The sequence below is a fragment of the Pelodiscus sinensis genome, chromosome 26, assembly GCF_049634645.1.
Source record: "Pelodiscus sinensis isolate JC-2024 chromosome 26, ASM4963464v1, whole genome shotgun sequence".
NCBI classification, from domain to species: domain Eukaryota; kingdom Metazoa; phylum Chordata; order Testudines; family Trionychidae; genus Pelodiscus; species Pelodiscus sinensis.
Genome location: NC_134736.1, coordinates 3,608,856 through 3,633,538, shown reverse-complemented (window position 1 = coordinate 3,633,538; position 24,683 = coordinate 3,608,856). Strand labels below are relative to the sequence as shown.

Genomic DNA, 24,683 nt, shown 5'->3' with positions numbered 1-24,683 from the left:
CTCCTAGCTCATGGGACCCAGGTTTCCCAGACCATGTGATCTCATTACAATGTGTGGGTTCTCCTGCACCAGAAGTGACAGCAACATAGAATCATAGAGCCCCGGGGCTGGAGGAGACCTCAGGAGTCATCGAGTCCAGCCCCCTGCCCAAGGCAGGACCAACTCCGACTGAATCCCAGCCAGGGCTTTGTCAAGCCGGGACTTAAACACCTCTAGGGATGGAGATTCCACCCCCTCCCTAGGGAACCCAGCCCTCCTAGGGAAATAGTTTTTCCTAATATCCAACCTAAACCTCCCCCACTGCAACTTGAGACCATTGCTCCTTGTTCTGCCATCTGCCACCACTGAGAACAGGCTCTCTGCATCCTCTTTGGAACCTCCTTTCAGGAAGTTGAAGGCTGCTCTCAAATCCCCCCTCACTCTTCTCCTCTGCAAATTAAATAAGCCCAAATCCCTCAGCCTCTCCTCGTAGGTCATGCGTTCCAGCCCCCTAATCATCTTGGTCACCCTCACTAGACTCTCTCCAATGCTTCATATACTTTCTGTAGTGGGGAGGGAGTCCAGAACTGGGCACAATACTCCAGATGTGGCCTGACTAGTGCTGAACAAAGGGCATAGTGTGGCAAAACAGGCTGTCACATTACCGAATTGGAGGAAAGCAGCCAGATCGCTGCTGCACCCCTAGGTGGGGGTGTTGGCCCCAGAAGTCTGTATGAAAGGGAGCCATGTGGGGTATTGAATGGGAGCTTGTTGTTTTCTGATCCTGTGTACACTGTTTATGTGAGTATATAATGTCTGTGTGTGTAGATCTGTAATCTGTGTAGAAACTGAAGATTTCCCTGCATGTGGTTAAGCATTGGGCAGGGCCGAGCCTGTGGACATGCTAATTAACTGTGGAACAATGGTTCTCAATGGGCCAAAGACACACCCAAAGAATGGGGGCTGTCCTGAGAGCAGCCAGCAGGGAACACAGAGAGGCTGAGGACCAGGTGACCTGCTACATACTAGAAGAGGCCAGGAAGGAGGTATAAAGAGGCCATGTGGTCGATGCCATTTTGTTCTCAGCTCAGCACTTCATCCCAGAGGCAGCACTGCAGGTATCGAAGAGCCCGGAAGACCTGTGAACCCATCCTGACCCTAGGATGTGCAACATGAACTTTTAAACCAGCAGCTGCAACATCTCTGCTAGAGCCTGCATCGAGGACTGGGAGACTCGGTGCATGTAACGTACTGTACTTTAATAACCTTACTCTCATGCTTTTCTTTCTTGTAATAATAAACCTTTAGATATAGATTCTAAAGGATTGGACCAGCGTGATTTGTGGGTAAGGTCCAGAGGGTAAATTGACCAGGGATCTGTGGCTGGTTTCTTGGAACCGGACAGGACTTGTTCGGGGTAGGTGGGATTGGGTGTTAGGACTCCCCACCTGTGTATGAGGCCCGGGGCCATCTGGGGCACGGATATTGCTGGGGTGTCGGAGGGGTTTTGCTCGGGAGGCTTCAGGCAGGCAGCTGAAGCGCTCTGTGAGACTGGTTTGTGGCCTGTTTGGAGAGGTCGCCAGTCAGGGGGACTGTAAGGAGCCCCGGATTTGAGCAATTCGCCCTGAGCGGACGCCCTCAGCTGTGCCCAGACACGGCCCGGTCCGTCACACAGGCATTCAAAATATCTGCCCAGTAGCTTTCCGTCACAGTCAGCCCATTTTCATGTGTCAGAAAACGCTGCTCAAATTCCTCTTCCTCGTTTGTATAAGCGTTGTCCCACATAAGGAGCCAGGAGGTGGGGAGGGGGGCAGATTATCCTTGGCTAATGGTCCCAGAGAGACTTTCTTTCCTGTATATTCTTTTGTGCTTCTTCTTTTGATTTGGAAGGCTGAGAAAATCTTGCCGGACCTGTCGGTGTTCTCAGCTAAATAATTTCTCAGGCTGAAGTGAACGTGCAGTTTGGCAGTAGAAGGAGGGGTTAAAATACCTGCAGGAAGACCCATCCATTTGCACTGGGAACAAACGCAGAGCAAAGACTGTTTGTGCAAGATGGAATCTCCAGCGAGTTTCACGGGGGGAGAAACGTACCAGAAAGATTTTGACCCTGCAGTGTATCTGGAGACATACTATTCCTTCGGTTCCAGTAATTGCCCACGGAATGAAATTCTAGAATTATACCTGAAAAGCCTTTTCAAGATATTCATTTCAGGTGAGTAGAGCAGCCTGCGGGGATAGGACAGAAGGGCTGAGAAGTTCTCAGCATTTCCTCTGGCCTGTGATTGCATGCTCATTTAATAATGTTGTCTGTGAAGTGAAACAACAAGGATCTATAAGAGTAGGGAGGCTTTCGGGACAGGGGTCTTGCTCTAACTTGGACTTCCTGCTGTGTAGATAGCACCAAAAGCCAAATTATGCTAGTTCAACTTCAGCTACGCAATTGACGAAGCTGAAGTTGCATAGCTTAACTCGACTTTTGCACTGTTTTAAAGCATTTTTAGGATCAGCATGTCAGAACAGCTATGACAATGAGCTTCTGTAGAATGATTAATTATTATTGCAGTAGCATGTAGAATCCCCAGCTGAGATCAGGACCCTAGTATGCACGGTACAAGCACACAGGGAAAGGCAGTCCTTAGCCTGGACAGTTCTGAGGTTGAAGTTGGTTCCTTATTCTCAGTTTCTGAGTCATGGTTCCTAGACTCTCTTTAAATTATTTAAAAATACACTGACTTAAGTTTACATTTTTAGAAATGTCATCAAATCAAAGTGATTGAACTGATAAAAAATTAAAAGAGAATTAGCAGATTAGTCAACTACTAATGAAGTAAGCAGCTGGGTTTTGATAGGTCGAACATGACAAACTAGCCTTGATTCATCCCAAGTAACAAATCTTTGTCATTAAGAACATAAGAACGGCCATACTGCATCAGACCAACAGTCCACCCAGCCCAGTATCCTGTCTGCTGACAGTGGCCGATGCCGGATGCCCCAGAGGGAGGGAACATGACAGGTAATCCTCATGTGATCCCTCCCCTGTCACCTGTTTCTAGACACAGAAGCTAGGGAAACCATTCTTACTCATCCTTGCTAATAGCCATTGATGGATTTAACCTCCATGAATCTAAATAGCTCTTTTTGAACCCTGTTAAAGTCCTGGTCTTCACAACCTCCTCTGGCAAGGAGTTCCACAGGTTGACTGTGCACTGAATGAAGAAAAACTTCCTTTTGTTTGTTGTAAACCTGCTGCCTATTAATTTCATTTGGTGACCCCTAGATCTGATATTGTGGGAATAAGTAAATAACTTTTCCTAATTCACTTTTTCCACACCAGTCATGATTTTATAGACCTCTCTCATACACCTGCCCCCTTAGGGTATGTCTACACTACCCTCCTAGTTCGAACTACCATTACTCCTCATGGAATGAGGAGTAACGGTAGTTCGAACTAGGAAGCCTAGTTCGAACTACCAGGTTCGTGCCCTGTGTAGCCGTGCGGCACAGGGTTCAAATGAGCAGGTTCTTAAAAATGGCGGAGCCCCGCTTATGCAAATGAAGCCCGGGAAATTCAAATCCCGGGCTTCATTTGCAAGTGCAGTATGCCTACATTACCCTGCTAGTTCGAACTAGTGGGGTAGTGTAGACATACCCTTAGTCTCCTCTTTTCTAAGCTGAAAAGTCCCAGTTTTTTTATCTCTCTTCATATGAGACCCGTTCAACCCCCTAATCATTTTGCTGCCCTTTTCGGAATCTTTTCTAAAGCCAATATATCTTTTTTGAGATGAGGTGGCTACATCTGTATGCAGTATTCCAGATGTGGGCGTACCATGGTTTCATACAGAGCCAATAGGATATTTTCTGTTTTATTCTCTATTCCTTTTTTGTTAGACAATTCTGAGGGAATTGAGACATGCCATTGGCTGACATGAACTTTTGTTACTGAGCAATAATTCTGCCTCATGTCATACTGCCAGTCCACTTACTTGGTTACTCAATCAATAAATAAATTAGTCATTTACATTTTTATCCCAATCACCGACATTTGATGACATTTCTAAAAATTAATCTTACATTGATATACTTTGAATAATTCTGGCAATGACATACAAAACTGGGAAACAATGGATAGGAAGCTGGTACCACGAACAAAGAACTAGCAACAAGAAACCGACATCAGTCTAGGCTTTATAATGCAAATAGACGAGCTGCGTGAAGGCAGGATAGTTATCCCCACTTAACAGAGGAGGGACCACGGCTCAGAGGGTCATTTGAAGTCACATGGCCGGTCTCTGGCTGATTTCCTTAGTCAACACAGGCAAAGGCCTTCACCAGAACTCACCTCCATAGGTTTTGGGGCTGTTTCTTGAGGAATATTCCATCTGACATACCCTCCACACGAGGCATCAAAAAAGCAAATAAAAAGCAAGCACAAATTCCCTTCCAAACTCCAGACCAGCACTTACAATGTCTCCATCTTACTGGCCACGCAATGTGTCAACGTATCTTCATTCCCCAACTTTCCAAACCAGGTGACGTGAAAGGAGACACCCTGATTGACATCGGCAGTGGCCCCACCATTTACCAGCTCCTGTCCGCCTGCGAGAACTTTAAGGAGATCGTCGCTTCCGACTACACAGACCGGAACCGCCAGGAACTTGAGAAATGGCTGAAGAAGGAGCCGGGAGCGTTTGATTGGACCCAAGTGGTGGACTACGTCTGTGAGCTGGAGGGAAAGAGGTACAGGGGCTGGAAAGAGCAGACTGTCTAAATCGCTTGTGTGTCCCTTAGTGTTCTTGGTAGCTTCATCTCCCGATCACAGAATCATAGAATCCCAGGGCTGGCAGAGACCTCAGGAGTCACTGAGTGCAGCCCCCTGCCCAAAGCAGGACCTATCCCATCTAAATAAACCCAGCCAGGGCTTTGTCAAGCCGAGACTTAAAAACCTCTAGGGATGGAGATTCCACCTCCTCCCTAGGGAACCCAGCCCAGTGCTTCCCCACCCTCCTAGTGAAATAGTTGTTTCTAATATCCAAACTAGACTTCCCCTGCTGTAACTTGATGCTAATCAGCTGGAAGATGCAAACACAATCTGTGGTGAATACTGGAAGGCTGTGTCTAGACGGGCAAGTTTTTCCGCAAAATCATCTGCTTTTGCAGAAAAACTTGCCAGCTGTCTACGCTGGCCGCTTGAATTTTCGCAAAAGCACTGACGATCTCATGTAAGATTGTCAGTGCTTTTTCAGAAATACTATGCTGCTCCCGTTCAGGCAAAAGTCTTTTTCCGAAAACCTTTTGCGCAAAAGGGCCAGTGTAGACGGCAGAGATTTGTTTTCCTCAAAAAAGCCCCTATGGCGAAAATTGCAATTGGGGCATTTTTGCAGAAAAGTGCATCTAGATTGGCCATGGACGATTTCCTGCAAAAAGTACTTTTGCGGAAAAGCGTCCTGCAAATCTAGACGCGCTTTTCCGAAAATGATTTTAACGGAAAACTCTTCCGTTAAAAGCATTTCTGGAAAATCATGCCAGTGTAGACTTAGCCAAAGGTTTTTTCTTAGCAAATAAAGAGCAGGAGGCCTGTGATTTTCAGTCCTTGAAGTGGTCTATCTGTTGTTGTTGTTGTTGTTGTTCGTCCATCGTATTCGAAGAGGACCTTGACATCTAACAGGTTATGGACTGTTCATGGTGTGTCCGCAAATGGCTGATAAGGCCGATACGGGCACGGAATGTTCTACCACAGGTCGGGCAGACATGTGTGGGCACCACTGTTGCAGCTTTTGCAACTCTGGCTTTACGGAGTGCTCGCTTCTCTTGTGCTATGGTTGTCCTTCTGGCTTCAGATGTTTGACAGCCTTGGTAGATCAGCGTGTGCCATGTTGATCGGTCTTGTGCCAGGGTCTCCCAGCAGGTGGTGTCAATATCCAGGGACTTGAGAGAGGCTTTAAGCGTATCTTTGTATCGCTTCTTTTGTCCCCCGTGCGATCGCTTCCCTTGAAACAGCTCACCATAGAAGAGCTGTTTAGGGATGCGATGATCTGGCATCCTTGCAACATGGCCTGCCCAGCGTGTCTGAGCTTTCATCAGCAGGGTGTAAACTGACGGCAGACCTGCTCTAGAAAGGACTTCTGTGTCTGGCACCTTATCCTGCCACCGGATCCTCAGAAGTCTGCGGAGGCAAATCGTGTGGAAGTGGTTCAGTTGCCTAGCGTGCCTCCTGTATACAGTCCAAGTCTCACTGGCGTACATCAGGGTAGTTAACACTACTGCTCGATAGACTTTGGACTGTATACAGGAGGCAGGTCTATCTAGAGTTGTCAGGAAGTCTCAACGTCACAGACTTTGGAGGGAGTTATCAGTTGATATTGGCACTTTCCCAGTCTGAAATGCACAGTGAAATGTTGCTTATGTAAATTCAGGTGGTTACAGATTTTTTTAAAATATCCAAAGTTCAGATGGGGTCCAGTGAAAAAACAGCCCGAGTTTATAAGCCTGTTTGAAAAAGCTTGATGAATTCTAAGCAAAATGTGGTGGCTAAGACTTAACTACAGTTAGCATTCCAGCTTATCTGACTTTTAAAGCATGATCTGTGGAAAGGGGAGTAAAAACAAAGTTAACGCAAGATCCTACAAATAGACATCACTCTAGCGAACGTTTTCCTTCTGATACTTGCACTGTAGCACAGAAAGACACAGTAATTGCAGAAAACCATTTGGGGTTCAGCTCTTATTGTATATGTGTCTGTCTGCAGGGGAAAGGAGGCTGAGAAAGAGGCAAAGTTAAGGAAAACCATCAAACAGGTTCTGAAATGTGACATCCACAAAAGCAACCCCATGGATCCAATCATCTTGCCTCCAGCTGACTGCTTGATCTCATCCCTGTGCTTGGAAGCTGCTAGCAAAGATCAGAACACGTACCGCCTTGCTCTGAAGAACATCAGCTCCCTGTTAAAACCTGGAGGACACTTGGTGCTGAGTGGCGATTTGGGCTGCAGTTTCTATATGGTTGGCCCTACACGGTTCTCTTGTTTGGTGCTGAGAGAGGAGTTTCTGAGGGAAGCCCTCAGTGAAACTGGCTTCAGCATTCAAGAGTTTGAGGTTCTCTTCAAGGATAATAAAGTCGGCGACAGTTCTGATTACTCTGGCATGTACTTCATTCTAGCTCGCAAAGAGGAAGCGGTGTAAATCCTGGGGAGTGTGGGTAAAAGAAACCCTTCCTAAAGGAAGAGGAATAATATTAGGAATAAACATAATGAAATTCGTGCAGTTTTGTCTCCAATGTTAAACACATGAAGCATTTTGTTGTGAAATATGTGACAACTCCAGGAGCATAGAAACAGCTAAATTGCTCTTGCAGGATGAACTTAACTGAGGAATGCTTCTCAGCAGGAGGAGTCCCCACATACAATTTTGGCTGCTCATTCTAATTTCTCGATAATTTGTACCTTGGTTCTGCTTGGGTTCTTGACATTTGCCAGGGTTGCCAGAATCTGGACAGAGACAAAAATCTGGACAGACTGCAGCCCTAGGGCTGAGAGGGGCAGTCAGCACTTAGGCTACATCTACACTATAGCTATGTCTACACTGGCACGATCTTGCGCCAGAGCGATGCAAATGAGGCTAAGCGTGGAATTATCGCAGAGCCTCATTTGCATATCTAATGAGCCACCATTTTTGTGGAAGAGGCTCTTGTGTGAGAAGATGTCTACACTACCCCTTCTTGCGCAAGAAAAACCCTCTTGCGCAATACTGGTACGCTGATTATTTTCAGGAATAACGGCATTGCGCAAGAGGGTTTTTCTTGCGCAAGAAGGAGCAGTGTAGACAGCTCCTTCTTGCGCAAGAGCCTCTTCTGCAAAATGGCAGCTCATTAGATATGCAAATGAGGCTCATTGATATTCCATGCTTAGCCTCATTTGTATAGCTCTGGCTCAAGATCGTGCCAGTGTAGACATAGTCTTGGAGTTTTCTCGGCAAAAACTATGCTAACGAGGGACTCATTTGAATGAGTTGCAATCTCATTTGCATGTTTTCTGCCGATCCGCTTTTTCCCAGGGGTTTTTTGTGCAAAAACAAACAGTGTGGACGTTTTCTTTTTGAAAAAGCCGCTTTTTCCATGAGATCCTTGTACGGTAAACTGAGGCAGCCCTAAATGTGCTAGTAGGCCTCTAAACAGCATGACTCCATCCTAGAATTAGGCCTGGGAACACCACAGTCAAGATAAGAGCTGCAGGCAGTAAAAAGATGCTGGGCACCATAGCAACCACATTCTAAGACACTCGGACAGAACCTCAGTTAGTAACGTAACACACTTTGCTCAAGATAACATTCATAAAATGTGCTTAACTGTCTTGCTTCATTCCTGGATAATGAGCCTGAAAACCAAGCACTGCACCAACTCAAGGCCATACCCGCCGGCTATAGAAACAACATCATTTATGCTAACTAAAATGTTCTTACTGTTTCGCTGACATGTTTTGGCTTTTGAACAGTAACTACCTGTATATTAATGAATGAGTTGTTACTTTGCAATGGGCGGAGATATTATGTAATCTTAAGTAGTTCTATTGGCTTATGTGCTCATTTCGTCTTGCTGCTAGACCTATCAAATCATTTTTCCTCTGTCCACCTGCTGACTATATAACCTATTGAATTGTGTTAATTAACCAGTGTTCACCAGGGTAACTCCTGCGTGTCACTCCATCAGCTGGTGTATAATAAATCCTCCGCTTGTTTTCACCTGCATCCAGAGTGTCCTGGATTATTTCCAACAATCTTTATACCTCCAAAAAGGAGGTATATTTGAGGGGTTCTTTTTGGCATTTTCTCCCCGCTCTGGTGCATCCAATCCCAGCAGCAGGCCGCAGCAAAGTTCTTTCATTAATCAAATACATGGCCTAACATTAATGCCACCTGCTTAATATTTGGCTCTGAATCATTCCAGAATTTTTTTTACATCCTATATAATATACAAGCCCATTTTGTAAATTGTTACTGGCTTTTTACCAATACATTGAGCTAGAAATCTTGGCAAGTATTTATTTTTTGTTCTTTCTTTTTCTCAGATGCCTTGAAAACAGAATTAACCCCTCACCTCCTTCCCAACAAGGGCATCTAACAGAATGCCCACTTTACGACCCTCCCATGCCCACAGTGAATATGTTGTTTCATTGCAAGCAGCAATGTCAGCTGCACCCGGGACTGGTTCCCACAAAACTCTGGGTATATCTACACTACAGAGTTTTTCTGGAAAAACGACTGTTTTTCTTTCGAAATAAAATCGAAAGAAAAGAAGGGGTTTTTCCAGCATTGGTAATCCTCGTTCTACGAGGAAGAAGACTTTTTGCAAAGGAGCTTTTCCGGAAAAAAGCGTGTGGGGACGGGGAATAGGGAGTTCTTTCAAAAGAAGAGGAAAGAGGAAACAGCACAGGTGCTTTGGTGGCCATTCTGCCCATAGTAATCACAGCAGAAATGCAAGAGAGAGTCCAATGAATGTGGACACTATATTTCGAAAAAGCAGATCACTTTTTCAATGCACTTTTGCAGTGTGGACGCACTCTTTCGGAAGAAGTTTTTCCGGAAAATCTCTTCTGGCTGCTCTCCCTACGCCAGCGCTGGTCACCCAGACTGTGCTGCCAGTACTCCTCCATCACACCACAAGTGGCCTTTAACAGATGAGTGCCTCAGCTGCACTCATTAGATCCCCTGTCACCATTTTCCTGCAAATGGATTTTAAAGCCTATTATGCATCAGGAAAAATTTGGACACGTCCTCCCCCCCGCCCTGTAATTCATTTCACAGGCCGATTGCAGCGAGCGTCTTCTGCTTTTCTGCTTTCTGAACATTAGGAGGCATCAATGTCTACAGCTGCTCTGGAAGCAGAGTTTGTAGACAGATGGAGCTGGACAGCCGGTTTAATTGGCTTGTTTTCAAGACTGGGCGCTGCAAAGCAACGCCTGGGCCATTGCATGGGTCTGTGCAATGCCTGGTCCACTTGGCTGCTGCTGTAGTAGCATAACGCGGCAGAATGCGGGTTCACGTCGCTAACCATGTATTCCCCTCCCCCCTTTTGGTTTTCCCCCTTTCAGCCTGTATGTGACTATCGCAGAGCTGTGGTCCAGCTGGTGGTGCAGCTGCAGTTCCTTTTGTGTCTCCGTGAATGGATTTTTCCGAAGGGAAGCACATTCACAGCCCTGCAGCCAGCTTGGAAACCCTACCTGTGGCTCCCAACAGTCTGACCCTGACTCTTTACGATGACCAGGTCTCTGAGGGCAGAGCCACCTCGGTGGTTCCCAGATGACGAGGCAGTCCTGGAGAGAGCCTCTCGGATCCACCTAAGACTGGAGGCTGGAGTGACAACGCAGTCGGGGTTCCCCCATTCTTGCACCCCATAGCTGCAAGAACAGACTCTGCCAGCTGGTAGAATAGACGGGTTTATTGCTTCTCCAGGATACAGCACAGCCTAGGCAGGATGGCTGCGTCTAGACTGGCATGATATTGCGGAAATACTTTTAACAGAAATCCTTTTCCGTTAAAAGTATTTCTGCAAAAGCGCGTCTAGATTGGCAAGTGCCTTTGCGCAAAAGATTTGCTTTTGCGCAAAAGCATCCGTGGCCAGTAGAGACGCGATTTTGCACAAGAAAGCCCCGATCGCCATTTTAACCATCGGGGCTTTTCTGCGCAAAACAGTTCTTCCCTGTCTATCCTGGCTCTCTTGCGCAAGGATTCTTGTGCAAGAGGGCTTTTTCCCGAGCGGGAGCGGGAAAGTATTTGTGCAAGAAACACTGATTTTGTACATTACAAAGTCAGTGCTCTTGTGCAAATTCAAGCTTTTGCGCAAAATCTTGCCAGTTGAGACGCACCCGATGTGTTTACAGAAGTCTGGGCCAGGATACTTCAAACCCCTTGAAATGGGGTCCCTAGGCCCCTGGATTCCAGCCCTCTCCTCAGACTGGTTCCTCTATGATTCTAGCCCAAGACTGACTCTTCCCCCAACCCCCCAGTTACTTTGTTCAGCTTCTTCTCTTAACTTGTAGAACTTGTTTTAGCCACTGCCCTGGGGGGGGGGTAAGGCACCTCCTGCTGGGCCATGCTTACAGGCAGCTGCCAGTGGGGGTCCCCCACAGCCCACAGCCCAAACATAGCAACCAGCAAGGAACTTACACTCCACCACAGCCAGTTCCCCTCCTACTTGCCCCTCTCCCCCGAGACACTCACACAACACAGGCAGTGTTCCCTGTAAGCTGAGCACTTGTGCAGCCGCTCAGGAGAAATTCCAGTGCCGCCCCGCTGATTAGCAGAGCTCCTGCAGCTCGGTTTCGTGTTTCCACTGGTGGTGCACATTGCCACATGCCTCCGTGCACATAACAAAATTCACTCCTCACGCAGATGGAAAAAAATCCACCTATGGATGGAAAAGATTAGAGGGCTCGTTAAGCACAGAAGATTCGGTTGCCATCTTTTGCAATTGAACCATGTTTGGTGTTTTCTTAAAGCCCCACCTAAGGGAGCCTTCTGATGAGGTGAGAACCCCAGCTTTTTTTTGGAAAGGGGTGTGTGTGAAGCAAATATGTTTCTAGTCCCCATGGTTGTGGAAAAAACCCTGAAAAACACAGCCTGGGTGAACCCGACAGCTCAGCAAGCAAAGAAAACAACCCCAGCATGTATGATTAAGTCTCAGTTTTTAAGCCTATCGTGCCGTTTTTGGGGCCTTGTGGTGTTTCCAGGTTTGGGGCTGGCCAAACGGCTTTCTCCTGTCCTTAGGGTTTTCCAAGAGAGCCCTGCTACCCTTCCTCTCTCAAGCCATTCGCCTCATTGGGGAGTAAATGCTCCTGCCCTGCTTCCCTTTCTTCAGCAGTCTCAGAAGCAGAGAGAGTGTGGGCATCCCCGTTGATAGCCGACCTGGCGCACTTCCAGCCTGTCCTCTGGTGATCCTAGTCTCATGCTCCTATGCTGTCCTTCAGCCCCACCCTTCCGAGGAAAACCAGCCATCTTCAAGAGCTAGCTCGCCTTATGATTGAAGAGATGGGACATAGAAGCTGAGGTACCCAGGGCCAGCCTTAGACCACATGGTGCCTCCAGAGAGGAGAGTCGTTCTATCCCATCCCTCCCCCTCGCCGTGTGTTAAATTTTTGAATATCTTACGGCCCCCTGAATTTAGCGCGCTGGTAGTTGTATGGGGGCACCTGCCTTTAATCCTGGGCCTGAAGGTGTGTAGCCCTGTCAGATTGCTGCCTGCACCCTGACACAGACCTTTTGCTCGTGAAGCGTCCTCAGAGCATCAGTCAACCCTGATGATCCAGGAAGGTAACGTGAGAAAACGTCGGAAGTTCAGCAACGTAACTACCAATTACCCAAGACAGCCAGGCCAGGGTTAGCAGTGCGTAGTCCTACTCCACGTTCTCTAGGAGAGAGTGAGGGGTTAAGTATCAAGGTCGAGAGCAATACAAGTGTTTACATACGAGCGATGGATGTCAGGGCAGTGCTTGTGAACAAAAGATTTCAGTGTTCCTCTGCCCTTCTCGGCAGTTGGGTGGCTGATCTGGTTGGAGCTGGAATAGGAACAGTTTCTCTTTTGGGGCAGATGGCTTAGTTGACTTCATTGGCATTACTGATGGCTTAGTTGACTTCAGTGGCTTCCTTGATGGCTTAGTTGACTTCAGTGGCGTTACTGCCACCAGCAAAGAATTTGACCCCTGCCTCCTTCTCTACAGAGGCCATTTTCCAATCAAGCTGGACATGTATATCTGTGCCTACCTGGGACCTCCTTCTCTTCATGCATCTGATGACGTGAGCTGCATCTCATGAAAGCTTCTGCCCTAGTAAATTAGTCTTTAAGCCCTCATCTACACTACATAAGGGGGAGGGTTATTTTAAAACAACAAGCGGAGCGTCCACACTACAAAGCCTGTGATTTCGAAATAACGGGCTGGTTATTTCAAAATCTGTACTCCTGCTTTCCTCAGGGAGTGATGCTATTTTGTTTTTGTTATTTCGGGAGTTATTTTAAGTTTAGTTATTTTGAAATCGTTTCCTAGTGTAGACATGCCCTAAGTCATGTTCAATCTAAGCTGCACAGCAGCACAGCTTCACAGAAGAGTCATCGTCTCTGCCCAGTCACTGAGGGAACGTCCAGACTGCATCCCTCTGTTGGCAGAGGGATGCAAATTAGGCAGATAGACATTGCAAATGAGGCAGGGATTTAAATATCCCACACCTAATTTGCATAAAAATGGCCACCACGTTTTGCTGACTCAGCACTTTGTTGGCAGAAAGCGGCAGTCTAGAGGGGTATCTGTCGAGAAAGAAAGCCTTTTTCGACAGATCCCTTATGCCTCTTGCAAGGAGGTGTACAGGATCTGTCAAAAAAGGCTTTCTTTCTCGACAGATCCCTTGCTAGATTGCCTCTTTTTGCCGACAAAGTGCTGAGTCGGCAAAAACGGTGGCCATTTTTATGCAAATTAAGCGTGGGATATTTAAATCCCTGCCTCGTTTCCAATGTCAATGAACCACTGCAGCATTCAGAAACCCCAGCTATTAGTTCTGGAACTTTTCACATGCCAACCCCTCTGTGGGTGAACCATTGTTAATTGTCTCACAACTCTGCACAAGTTGACTTTCCAACCCCCAAACAGTTTGCAATGGAGCTACAACCGTGTGGGGGTAGCCGGCTTCCCCAGAGTAACATCGACCCACTTCTGAATGGGTGGGTCTCCTCTGGATTGAGTGTTCTGCCACTGGTGGGTTCATGGAAGCTCCTCCCACCGTTCCATGAAGCTGTTTCCTCATTCAGAAGTTCTGAAGCTGCTGCTGGTCAAACCTGGGTCTCCTAGCCCATGGGACCCAGGTTTCCCAGACCATGTGATCTCATTACAATGTGTGGGTTCTCCTGCACCAGAAGTGACAGCAACATAGAATCATAGAGCCCCGGGGCTGGAGGAGACCTCAGGAGTCATCGAGTCCAGCCCCCTGCCCAAGGCAGGACCAACTCCGACTGAATCCCAGCCAGGGCTTTGTCAAGCCGGGACTTAAACATCTCTAGGGATGGAGATTCCACCCCGTCCCTAGGGAACCCAGCCCAGTGCTTCCCCACCCTCCTAGGGAAATAGTTTTTCCTAATATCCAACCTAAACCTCCCCCACTGCAACTTGAGACCATTGCTCCTTGTTCTGCCATCTGCCACCACTGAGAACAGGCTCTCTGCATCCTCTTTGGAACCTCCCTTCAGGAAGTTGAAGGCTGCTCTCAAATCCCCCTTCACTCTTCTCCTCTGCAAATTAAATAAGCCCAAATCCCTCAGCCTCTCCTCGTAGGTCATGCGTTCCAGCCCCCTAATCATCTTGGTCACCCTCACTAGACTCTCTCCAATGCTTCATATCCTTTCTGTAGTGGGGAGGGAGTCCAGAACTGGGCACAATACTCCAGATGTGGCCTGACCAATGCTGAATAAAGGGCATAGTGTGGCAAAACAGGCATTCAAAATATCTGCCCAGTAGCTTTCCGTCACAGTCAGCCCATTTTCATGTGTCAGAAAACGCTGCTCAAATTCCTCTTCCTCTTTTGTATAAGCGTTGTCCCACATAAGGAGCCAGGAGGTGGGAAGGGGGGCAGATTATCCTTGGCTAATGGTCCCAGAGAGACTTTCTTTCCTGTATATTCTTTTGTGCTTCTTCTTTTGATTTGGAAGGCTGAGAAAATCTTGCCGGACCTGTCGGTGTTCTCAGCTAAATAATTTCTCAGGCTGAAGTGAACGTGCAGTTTGGCAGTAGAAGGAGGGGTTAAAATACCAACAGGAAGACCTATCCGTTTGCACTGGGAACAAACGCAGAGCAGAGACTGTTTGTGCAAGATGGAATCTCCAGCAAGTTTCACGGGGGGAGAAACGTACCAGAAAGATTTTGACCCTGCAGTGTATCTGGAGACATACTATTCCTTCGGTTCCAGTAATTGCCCACGGAATGAAGTTCTAGAATTAAGCCTGAAAAGCCTTTTTAAGATATTCATTTCAGGTGAGTAGAGCAGCCTGCGGGGATAGGACAGAAGGGCTGAGAAGTTCTCAGCATTTCCTCTGGCCTGTGATTGCATGCTCATTTAATAATGTTGTCTGTGAAGTGAAACAACAAGGATCTATAAGAGTAGGGAGGCTTTCGGGACAGGGGTCTTGCTCTAACTTGGACTTCCTGCTGTGTAGATAGCACCAAAAGCCAAATTATGCTAGTTCAACTTCAGCTACGCAATTGACGAAGCTGAAGTTGCATAGCTTAACTCGACTTTTGCACTGTTTTAAAGCATTTTTAGGATCAGCATGTCAGAACAGCTATGACAATGAGCTTCTGTAGAATGATTAATTATTATTGCAGGAGCATGTAGAATCCCCAGCTGAGATCAGGACCCTGGTATGCATGGTATAAGCACGCAGGAAAAGGCAGTTCTTAGCCTGGACAGTTCTGAGGTTGAAGTTGGTTCCTTATTCTCAGTTTCTGAGTCATGGTTCCTAGACTTCTTTAAATTATTTAAAAATACACTGACTTAAGTTTACATTTTTAGAAATGTCATCAAATCAAAGTGATTGAACTGATAAAAAATTAAAAGAGAATTAGCAGATTAGTCAACTACTAATGAAGTAAGCAGCTGGGTTTTGATGGGTCGAACATGACAAACTAGCCTTGATTCATCCCAAGTAACAAATCTTTGTCATTAGGAACATAAGAACGGCCATACTGCATCAGACCAATAGTCCACCCAGCCCAGTATTCTGTCTGCTGACAGTGGCCGATGCCAGATGCCCCAGAGGGAGGGAACATGACAGGTAATCCTCATGTGATCCCTCCCCTGTCACCCATTTCTAGACACAGAAGCTAGGGAAACCATTCTTACTCATCCTGGCTAATAGCCATTGATGGATTTAACCTCCATGAATCTAAATAGCTCTTTTTGAACCCTGTTAAAGTACTAGCCTTCACCACATCCTCTGGCAAGGAGTTCCACAGGTTGACTGTGCACTGAGTGAAGAAAAACTTCCTTTTGTTTGTTGTAAACCTGCTGCCTATTAATTTCATTGGGTGACCCCTAGATCTTATATTGTGGGAATAAGTAAATAACTTTTCCTAATTCACTTTTTCCACACCAGTCGTGATTTTATAGACCTCTCTCATACCCCTGCCCCCTTAGTCTCCTCTTTTCTAAGCTGAAAAGTCCCAGCCTTTTTTATCTCTCTTCATATGGGACCCGTTCAACCCCCTAATAATTTTGCTGCCCTTTTCGGAACCTTTTCCAAAGCCAATATATCTTTTTTGAGATGAGGTGGCTACATCTGTATGCAGTATTCCAGATGTGGGCGTACCATGGTTTCATACAGAGCCAATAGGATATTTTCTGTTTTATTCTCTATTCCTTTTTTGTTAGACAATTCTGAGGGAATTGAGACATGCCATTGGCTGACATGAACTTTTGTTACTGAGCAATAATTCTGCCTCATGTCATACTGCCAGTCCACTTACTTGGTTACTCAATTAATAAATAAATTAGTCATTTACATTTTTATCCCAATCACCGACATTTGATGACATTTCTAAAAATTAATCTTACATTGATATACTTTGAATAATTCTGGCAATGACATACAAAACTGGGAAACAATGGATAGGAAGCTGGTACCACGAACAAAGAACTAGCAACAAGAAACCGACATCAGTCTAGGCTTTATAATGCAAATAGACGATCTGCGTGAAGGCAGGATAGTTATCCCCACTTAACAGAGGAGGGACCATGGCTCAGAGGGTCATTTGAAGTCACATGGCCGGTCTCTGGCTGATTTCCTTAGTCAACACAGGCAAAGGCCTTCACCAGAACTCAGCTCCATAGGTTTGGGGCTGTTGCTTGAGGAATATTCCATCTGACATACCCTCCACACAAGGCATCAAAAAAGCAAATAAAAAGCAAGCACAAATTCCCTTCCAAACTCCAGACCAGCACTTACAATGTCTCCATGTTACTGGCCACGCAATGTGTCAACATATCTTCATTCCCCAACTTTCCAAACCAGGTGGTGTGAAAGGCGACACCCTGATTGACATCGGCAGTGGCCCCACCATTTACCAGCTCCTGTCCGCCTGCGAGAACTTTAAGGAGATCGTCGCTTCCGACTACACAGACCGGAACCGCCAGGAACTGGAGAAATGGCTGAAGAAGGAGCCGGGAGCGTTTGATTGGACCCCAGTGGTGAAATACGTCTGTGAGCTGGAAGGAGACAGGTAGGGGAAGGTGACCTGGCTACTGATCATAGAATCATAGAATACTAGGACTGGAAGGGACCTCGAGAGAGCCCCCTGCCCTCATGTGGTCCCCAATGCGGTGCCTGCAGGCATCATGGTGCCCGCCGGGGCATTTATGTGCACCCGCCAAAACATTTGGGCTGGCCCTGCCCTCAGCACACGGCGCATGTATGGCCCACCCCCGGAAGCGTGGCGCGTGAGCGCCAGCAGCCACCAAAGGTTGGGGACCACTGGTCTAAACCATCTCTGATAGACATTTATCTAACCTGCTCTTAAATATCTCCAGAGATGGAGATTCCACAACCTCCCTGGGCAATTTATTCCAGCGTTTAACCAACCTGACAGTTGGGAATTTTTTCCTGATGTCCAACCTAAACCTCTCTTACTGCAGTTTAAGCCCATTGCTTCTTGGTTTATCCTCAGAGACCAGGAAGAACAATTTTTCTCCCTCCTCCTTGTGACACCCTTTTAGATACCTGAAAACCGCTATCATGGTCCCTCTCAGTCTTCTCTTTTCCAAACTAAAGAAGCCTAATTCTTTCAGTCTTCCCCCCTAGGTCATGTTCTCTAGACCTTTAATCATTCTTGCTGCTCTTCTTTGGACCTTCTCCAATTTCTCCACATCTTTCTTGAAATGCCATACTCTTTCCTAGACAGTCGCTTCCCATTCTGTATGTGTGAAACTGATTGTTCCTTCCTAAGCGGAACACTTTGTATTTGTCCTTATTAAACTTCATCCTGTTTACCTCAGACCATTTCTCCAATTTGTCCAGATCATTTTGAATTATGACACCATCCTCCAAAGCAGTTGCAACCCCTTCCAGCTTTGTATCATCTGCAAACTTAATAAGCGTACTTTCTATGCCAATATCTAAATCGTTGATGAAGATATGGAACAGAGCCGGTCCCAAAACAGACCCCTGCGGAACCCCAATTGTTATACCTTTCCAGTAGGATTGTGAACCATTAATAACTACTCTCTGAAAATGGTTATCCAACCAGTTATGCACCCACCTTATAGTAGCCCCATCTAAGTTGTATTTGCCTAGTTTATTGATATGAATATCATGTGAGACCATATCAAATGCCTTACTAAAGTCTAGGTATACCACGTCCCCTGCTTCTCCCTTATCCACAAGACTCGTTATTCTATCAAAGAAAGCTATCAGATTGATTTGACATGATTTGCTCTTTATAAATCCATGCTGGCTGTTTCCTATCATCTTATTATCTTCCAAGTGTTTGCAGATGATTTCCGTAATTACTTGCTCCATTATCTTTCCTGACACAGAAGTTAAACTGACTGGTCTGTAGTTTCCTGGGTTGTTCTTATTTCCCTTTTTTATAGATGGGCACTATATTTGCTCTTTTCCAGTCTTCTGGAATCTCTCCTGTCTTCCATGATTTTTCAAAGATGATAGCTAAAGGCTCAGATACCTCCTCTATCAGCTCCTTGAGTATTCTAGGATGCATTTCATCAGACCCTGGTGACTTGCAGACATCTAACTTTTCTAAGTGATTTTTAACTTGTTCTTTTTTTATTTTATCTTCTAAACCTACCTCCTTCCCACTAGCAATTGCTATTTTAGGCATTCCTTCAGACTTCTCGGTGAAGACCAAAACAAAGAAGTCATTAAGCATCTGTGCCATTTCCAAGTTTCCTGTTACTGTTTCTCCCTCCTCACTGACCAGTGGGCCTACCCTCTCCTTGGTCTTCCTCTTGTTTCTAATATATTTGTAGAATGTTTTCTTGTTTCCCTTTGTGCCTGTAGCTAGTTTGAGCTTGTTTTGTGCCTTTGCCTTTCTAATCTCATCCTTGGGCTATGTCTAGACTACATGGCTCCGTCGACGGAGCCTTGTAAAATAGTTTATTCGGCATAGTCAAAGAAACAGGGATTTAAGTAATCCCCGCTTCATTACAATAAAAATGGCCTCCGTGCTTTACTGACGATCAGCTGATCCGGCTCAGCGGGGCAGTCTGGACACACCGCGGTCGACAAGGGAAGCCTTTGTTGACTGCTCTGGTAAACCTTGTTTCACAAGCCATGTAGTCTAGACATGGCCCTGTATTCCTGTATCGTTTGCCTATATTCATCCTTTGTAATTTGTCCTAGTTTCCATTTTTTATTAGACTACTTTTTCTATTTTTAGGTTATGAAAGATCTCCTGGTTAAGCCAAGGCTGTCTTTTGCCATATTTTCTCTTTCCTACGCAGCAGAATAGCTTGCTTTTGGCTCTTAATAATGTCCCTTTGAAAAACTGCCAACTCTCTTCAGTTGTTTTTACCCTCAGTCTTACTTTCCAAGGGACCTTACCTACCACATTTTTTAAACCACATTTTGTTTAAAATAAACACATGCATACCCTTCAGGGCCCGTATCCTCTTTCTTATCTAAGAGGCCAAATTGTACTGGTCCGTTTTTGTGGCGCCAGTTCTTACAAGCAAGTTTCAACTTAATTTACACTTGCAAAAGAGATAACTAAATTGCGAGTACTGGATATTTTTTTACTGGGCGAGAGATTCCTCCCCCCGCGGACGGCTCTGTGTTCGTATCAATATGGGTTTCAGTCAAGGGCACTCCTCGGCGGCCTCTTGGTCAGCAATTGGCATATCTCTGTTTACAGCCATTCAGGGTCACACAGCACCCCGGGCCTTTTGTTCAAGGCTTTTACTGCTCTGTGTGCCCTGCATTCTCCAGGCAAGCAAAAATGGATGTTTCCGGGGGGTTTCCTGTCTGGCTACAGGAAGCTGCCAGGAGGAGCCTATAGGTCATGAGTTGCTGATATTAGGATAATGCCTTTTTAACATACTGCCGGGAGCCATAGCCATGGGTCAGCACGACCTTGTGTGAGGTGCTGTACAAACACACAGCAAAAAGAGGGTCCCTGGTGTGTGTACATTCTAATATGTACTCATTCTTTTACATTCTCATGCACCTTCCATCTCCTAAGAATGGCCGTACTCAGCCAGTGGTCCAACTGGCCCGGTGCCCTGTCTTCCAAAAGCAGCCACTACCAGATAAGATGCATCAGAGGGGCAATTTATCAAATGATCCATTCCCTGTTTGTCAAGTTTCCGCTTCTAGCAGTCAGAGGTTAGGGCTACCCAGAACATGGGGTTGTGTCTCTGACCCTCTTGGCTATTAGCCATTTATGCACCTGTCTTTCATGAACTTATCCAATTCTTTTTTGAACCCAGTTATACTTTTGGCCTTCACAACATCCCTTGGCAATGAGTTCCACAGGTTGGCAGTGCATTTTAAAAGCACAAATGATTTTGACTTCATAACAACTCCAGAGTGTGCAATACTATGGTGATGAGCAGAACATAAACATTGTGGCAAACAGATAAGGGGACAAGATAGGTGAGGCATTTATTTTATTACACCAAGCCATGGGACAGAAATTGAGAAACTGATGCAATAAAAGATATTACCTCACCCAACTTGTACCTCTAATATCTTGGGACTAACACAGCTACAACTCCACTGAATAGAAACATAAATAAACATTGTAATCTCCATTTTAAAGATGCAGCAAAGGAAAGTGACATGCCCAAGATCACACAGATAGTCAGTGGCAGAGGGAGGACTAAACTGCCAGTCTTTGTTTTGACTACATGACCACTGCTCTTACCATAGATGGCAAGGACTCTGAGTTTGTCTTCCAAAAGCATGTGGGGAGGGGTTTGCAACCTGCACCCAAAGTCATATTGAAACAAACAACCAGGACAGAGACTTTACAAAATTGCCCAATTCCAGTAAACAGTTTTCTAGATAGCATCACCTTTGTTGTGCCCTGCCTCAGTTTCTCCTTACTCATTCATTTCCAGGTTTGTAGCTCTAGGCATTGCCTCACTGCCAGACGTTCATTCCAAAGGAGTGTAATTAATTACTGCCTGTAGTGTAAGTGCAGCTGTACAAACACTGATCCGACTCCTGCTTCTCTCCGTTAGTCCTTTTTCTGCTCTGGCTGGACATTGGCAGCACGTAATCAAAGGAGGCAGGACTGGCGTGGCAAGGGCGACGGAATGCGGGTCTGGATAGAGGTGCATGGGGAGAGCTGGAGGGGCAGAGTGAGGCCAGGACTGGAAGAGAGCAGGGCAGTTTGGCAGAGCTGTTGAAGGGTGCAGCACAGGACTGGGGTAAGTTGCACGTTAGAGGCACGAGTCTCTATCTGGGAATTGGTACAGCCTCCATCACCATAGTGTCTGAGAGCCTCCATGTTTACTAATATGCTCTCACAACGCCCTGAGGACTGGGAGGAAAGACAGGCTGCTACCCCATTACCGAGGGTGTGTCTAGACTACTGAGTTTTGTCGACAAAAGTGGACTTTTGTCGACAAAACTATACCAGCATCTACACTACCGCTGAGTTCTGTCGACATAACATCGACAGAACTCAGCAGTTTTGTCGACGCTGGTATACCTCATTTTATGAGGCATAACACCTTCTGTCGACAGAAGGTGTTATTGCCTGTAGGGTTGCGTCTAGACTACAGGGTTCTGTCGACAAAGCAGCTTGCTTTGTCGACAGAACTCAATGTGTCTGGACGCTCTTTGTCGACAGAAGTTTTGTCGACAGATACTGTTGACAAAACTTCTGTCGACAAAACGCGGTAGTCTAGACGTACCCCTAGAGAGGAGACAGAAGCACAGATATTCTGGAACTTATTCAAAGGCCGCGCAGAAGGACAGAACGGACTGCAGGTCTCCGGGGTTGTAGGTTAGCATGCTAAGCACTAGCCCCTCCATCCCGGGGTAGCTCAGAAGTGCGGAAGATGCCCCCGGATCTGACAGAGTCACACAACTGGCTTTTCTAGTTCCTGCCACAATCCTCTGGAGGGTTTATAGCCCTTCCAGGGCTCTGTGACTATTAATCTCTAGTGCCGCGGGCGGTTACCCATGTAAATATCAGATGCGTTGGTCTAATTCTTGGCCTCAGCAGTGTCGTTGTGACAATGAGCTCCCCTGGTTAATTGTGTGTTGTGTCGTTTTAAATGTGCTGCCTTCAGATTCTGTTGAACACCCCCTTGCTGAGAGATGATGGGCAGACCGGTAACCACGCAATAGTATACAATATAAGATTTCTTGCAGGGAAAAGTGGGCTGAGAAGGAAGAGAAACTGAGAAATAAAGTCAAACAGGTTCTGAAATGCGACGTGTCCAAATCCAGCGTCCTGGGCCCTGTGTCTCTGCCCCAAGCCGATTGCCTGCTCTCCACATTATGCCTGGAAGCTGCTTGCAAAGACCTGACCAGCTATCGTGCAGCACTGAAGAACATCAGTTCTCTGTTAAAGCCAGGGGGGCACCTGGTGATGATGACAGTCCTAAAGGAAACTTACTACATAGTAGGCCAGAAGAGGTTCTCCTGCCTCTACCTGGAGAAGGAATCGGTGGTGGAAGCCCTGAGCGAGGCCGGGTTTGAGGTACAATGTGTCACGGTGATGCCAAAGCGTTCGGAAAGCACATTTTCAGACTTTGAGGCTGTGCAGAGTCTGGTTGCATGCAAGCAGCCTGCTGAGTCCTGCTGATAACGAGCAGGAAAGAGCCTGGGTTCAAGGAAGAGGATAAGTCCAGCTTTAGGGAAAATGGAGCCGGGGCAAACTTGTACTTTGGGTCTCTGGGGGGCAGGGAGCTGTGACGGGGGCTGGGAGCACGGGGTGCTTCTCCGAATTGAAGGTGCATGTGATTTTGCATTGGCATGTGTATTAATCAAAGACCATAGTTTGAAGAGTTTCAAAAAGATCTCACAGAACTAAGTGATTGAGCAACAAAATGGCATATGAAATTTAATGTTGATAAATGCAAAGTAATGCACATTGGAAAGAATAATTCCAACTATACATACAATAGGATGGGGACTAATTTAGCGACAAGAACTCAAGAGAGAGATCTTGGAGACATTATGGAGAGTTCCCTGATAATATCCATGCAGTGTGCAGCGGCAGTCAAAAAAGCAAACCGAATATTAGGAAGTATTTAAAAAGGGATAGAGAATAAGACTGGTGTAGAAATAGTGAATAAGGAAAAGCTATTTTCTTGTTCCCATAACATAAGAATGAGGAGTCACCAAATTAAATTAATAGGTAACAGATTTAAAACAAAGAAAAGGAAGTTTTTCTTCATGCAGCATAGTCAACCTGTGGAACTCCTTGCCAGAGGAGGATGTGAAGACCAGCCTTTAACAGGGTTAAAAAAATAACTAGATAAATTCATGGAGGATAAGTCCCTCAATAGCTATTAGCCAGGATGGGTAGGAATGGTGTCCCCAGCCTCTGTTTGTCAGAAGCTGGAAATGGATGGCAGGAGAGAGATGGCTTGATCATTACCTGTTCTGTTCACTCTCTCTGGGGCATCTGGCATTAGCCACTGTCAGCAGACAGGATACTGGACTTGATGGACCTTTGGTCTGACCCAGTATGGCTGCTCTTATGTTCTTAACATAGAACTGAGTGATGAGTCATGCGACCCCGGGACCCCTTGATGCCAACTGGCAGGTGGCACAGGGGTGCATAGATGTAGAGGGATTTCCTGGGTTCATCAAAAGGGGGCCCCTGTAAAGTCTCTAGTGAAAGCCTGTGTCACACTTAATCATTGCAAGATGGCTGTCTGGAGAGCATGTGAATAGTTATGGATACATACTCAAAATTATGTTCGCAGGATTGTGTGTTAAAGTTGGTCCCCAGGAGCTGATCTGCGTACCTCTGTCCTGAAAGACAGATGAGTACGTCACCTTGGCTTAACCCGAGCAATGTTCTAATCAATAGATTGCAGAGGCTTCTGGGAAAAATAAAGCCAGCCAGGATGGGCGGGAGTAATACAATGAACTTTTGAAACTCTGTCTGGGGTGCAGACGAACCTCCGGTTATTCCTTCGGTCTGTGAGGACTGCCAGCGGGAAGGGATCTGAGCTAAACTGAAAGCATTGTGATGATGGTGTTTTATATGTAACCATGTGTTTCCAATATTCGTACTTTCTGTCACTGGAATCTGTGCTTCGATAATAAACATAATGCCTCTTTTCACGCAATGTATGTATTGAAGAGCTGTGTGTGCAGCGGCGTGGTGATCCTGACGTGAATCGAGCAAGCTGGTGAGTGCTTTGCCTTTTGCCGGTTGTGGCTCTGACCGTTCAGTGGAACAGGGGCTGGGTGTGTCCGAGGCCACTCTGAGGATTCAGAAGAAGGTATGTGGTTATCAGTAATCTGTGTACCGGGAAAGAAAGGCCTACGAAGGGCAGGAAGGAAGTGCTTGTGTTGCCAGAGGCTAGTGATTTCAGATTGCGGGCATAGACAAGACTTCCTCACACTGAGGGCAGCTGCTTGAAAACCTTGGGTCTGCCCGCCCCCGCAGAAGTATCAGGGAACAAGCACCAGCTATTTCATTCCTCCACCCCGCTCAGACTAGGTCTACACTATGGCTACGTCTACACTGGCAT

General features: G+C 46.3%; 2 protein-coding genes across 6 annotated transcripts; both read left to right on the top strand.

Moving 5' to 3' along the window:
* Nucleotides 1-774: 774 nt before the first annotated feature.
* Nucleotides 775-8,717, top strand: LOC102445023 (nicotinamide N-methyltransferase-like). Of its 4 annotated transcripts, none has more exons than XM_075909535.1 (4): nt 775-1,222; nt 1,870-2,191; nt 4,509-4,716; nt 6,725-8,717. In XM_075909535.1, the coding sequence occupies exons 2-4, from the start codon at nt 2,032-2,034 to the stop codon at nt 7,155-7,157; spliced, it is 801 nt and encodes a 266-aa protein (XP_075765650.1). In that variant the 5' UTR covers nt 775-1,222; nt 1,870-2,031; the 3' UTR covers nt 7,158-8,717. The 4 variants fall into 4 exon arrangements, with proteins under 4 accessions (XP_075765650.1, XP_075765651.1, XP_075765648.1 ...); XM_075909536.1 differs by having other exon boundaries at nt 775-1,227; nt 1,923-2,191; XM_075909533.1 differs by having other exon boundaries at nt 775-1,227.
* Nucleotides 8,718-14,502: 5,785 nt separating this feature from the next.
* On the top strand, nt 14,503-24,275 carry NNMT (nicotinamide N-methyltransferase). Of its 2 annotated transcripts, XM_075909799.1 has the most exons (4): nt 14,503-14,980; nt 17,017-17,224; nt 22,342-22,672; nt 23,907-24,275. In XM_075909799.1, exons 1-4 carry the CDS (start codon nt 14,821-14,823, stop codon nt 23,937-23,939), a joined length of 732 nt encoding a protein of 243 aa, XP_075765914.1. In that variant the 5' UTR covers nt 14,503-14,820; the 3' UTR covers nt 23,940-24,275. The 2 variants fall into 2 exon arrangements, with proteins under 2 accessions (XP_075765914.1, XP_075765913.1); XM_075909798.1 differs by having other exon boundaries at nt 14,506-14,980; nt 22,342-24,275.
* The last annotated feature ends 408 nt before the right edge of the window (nt 24,276-24,683 follow it).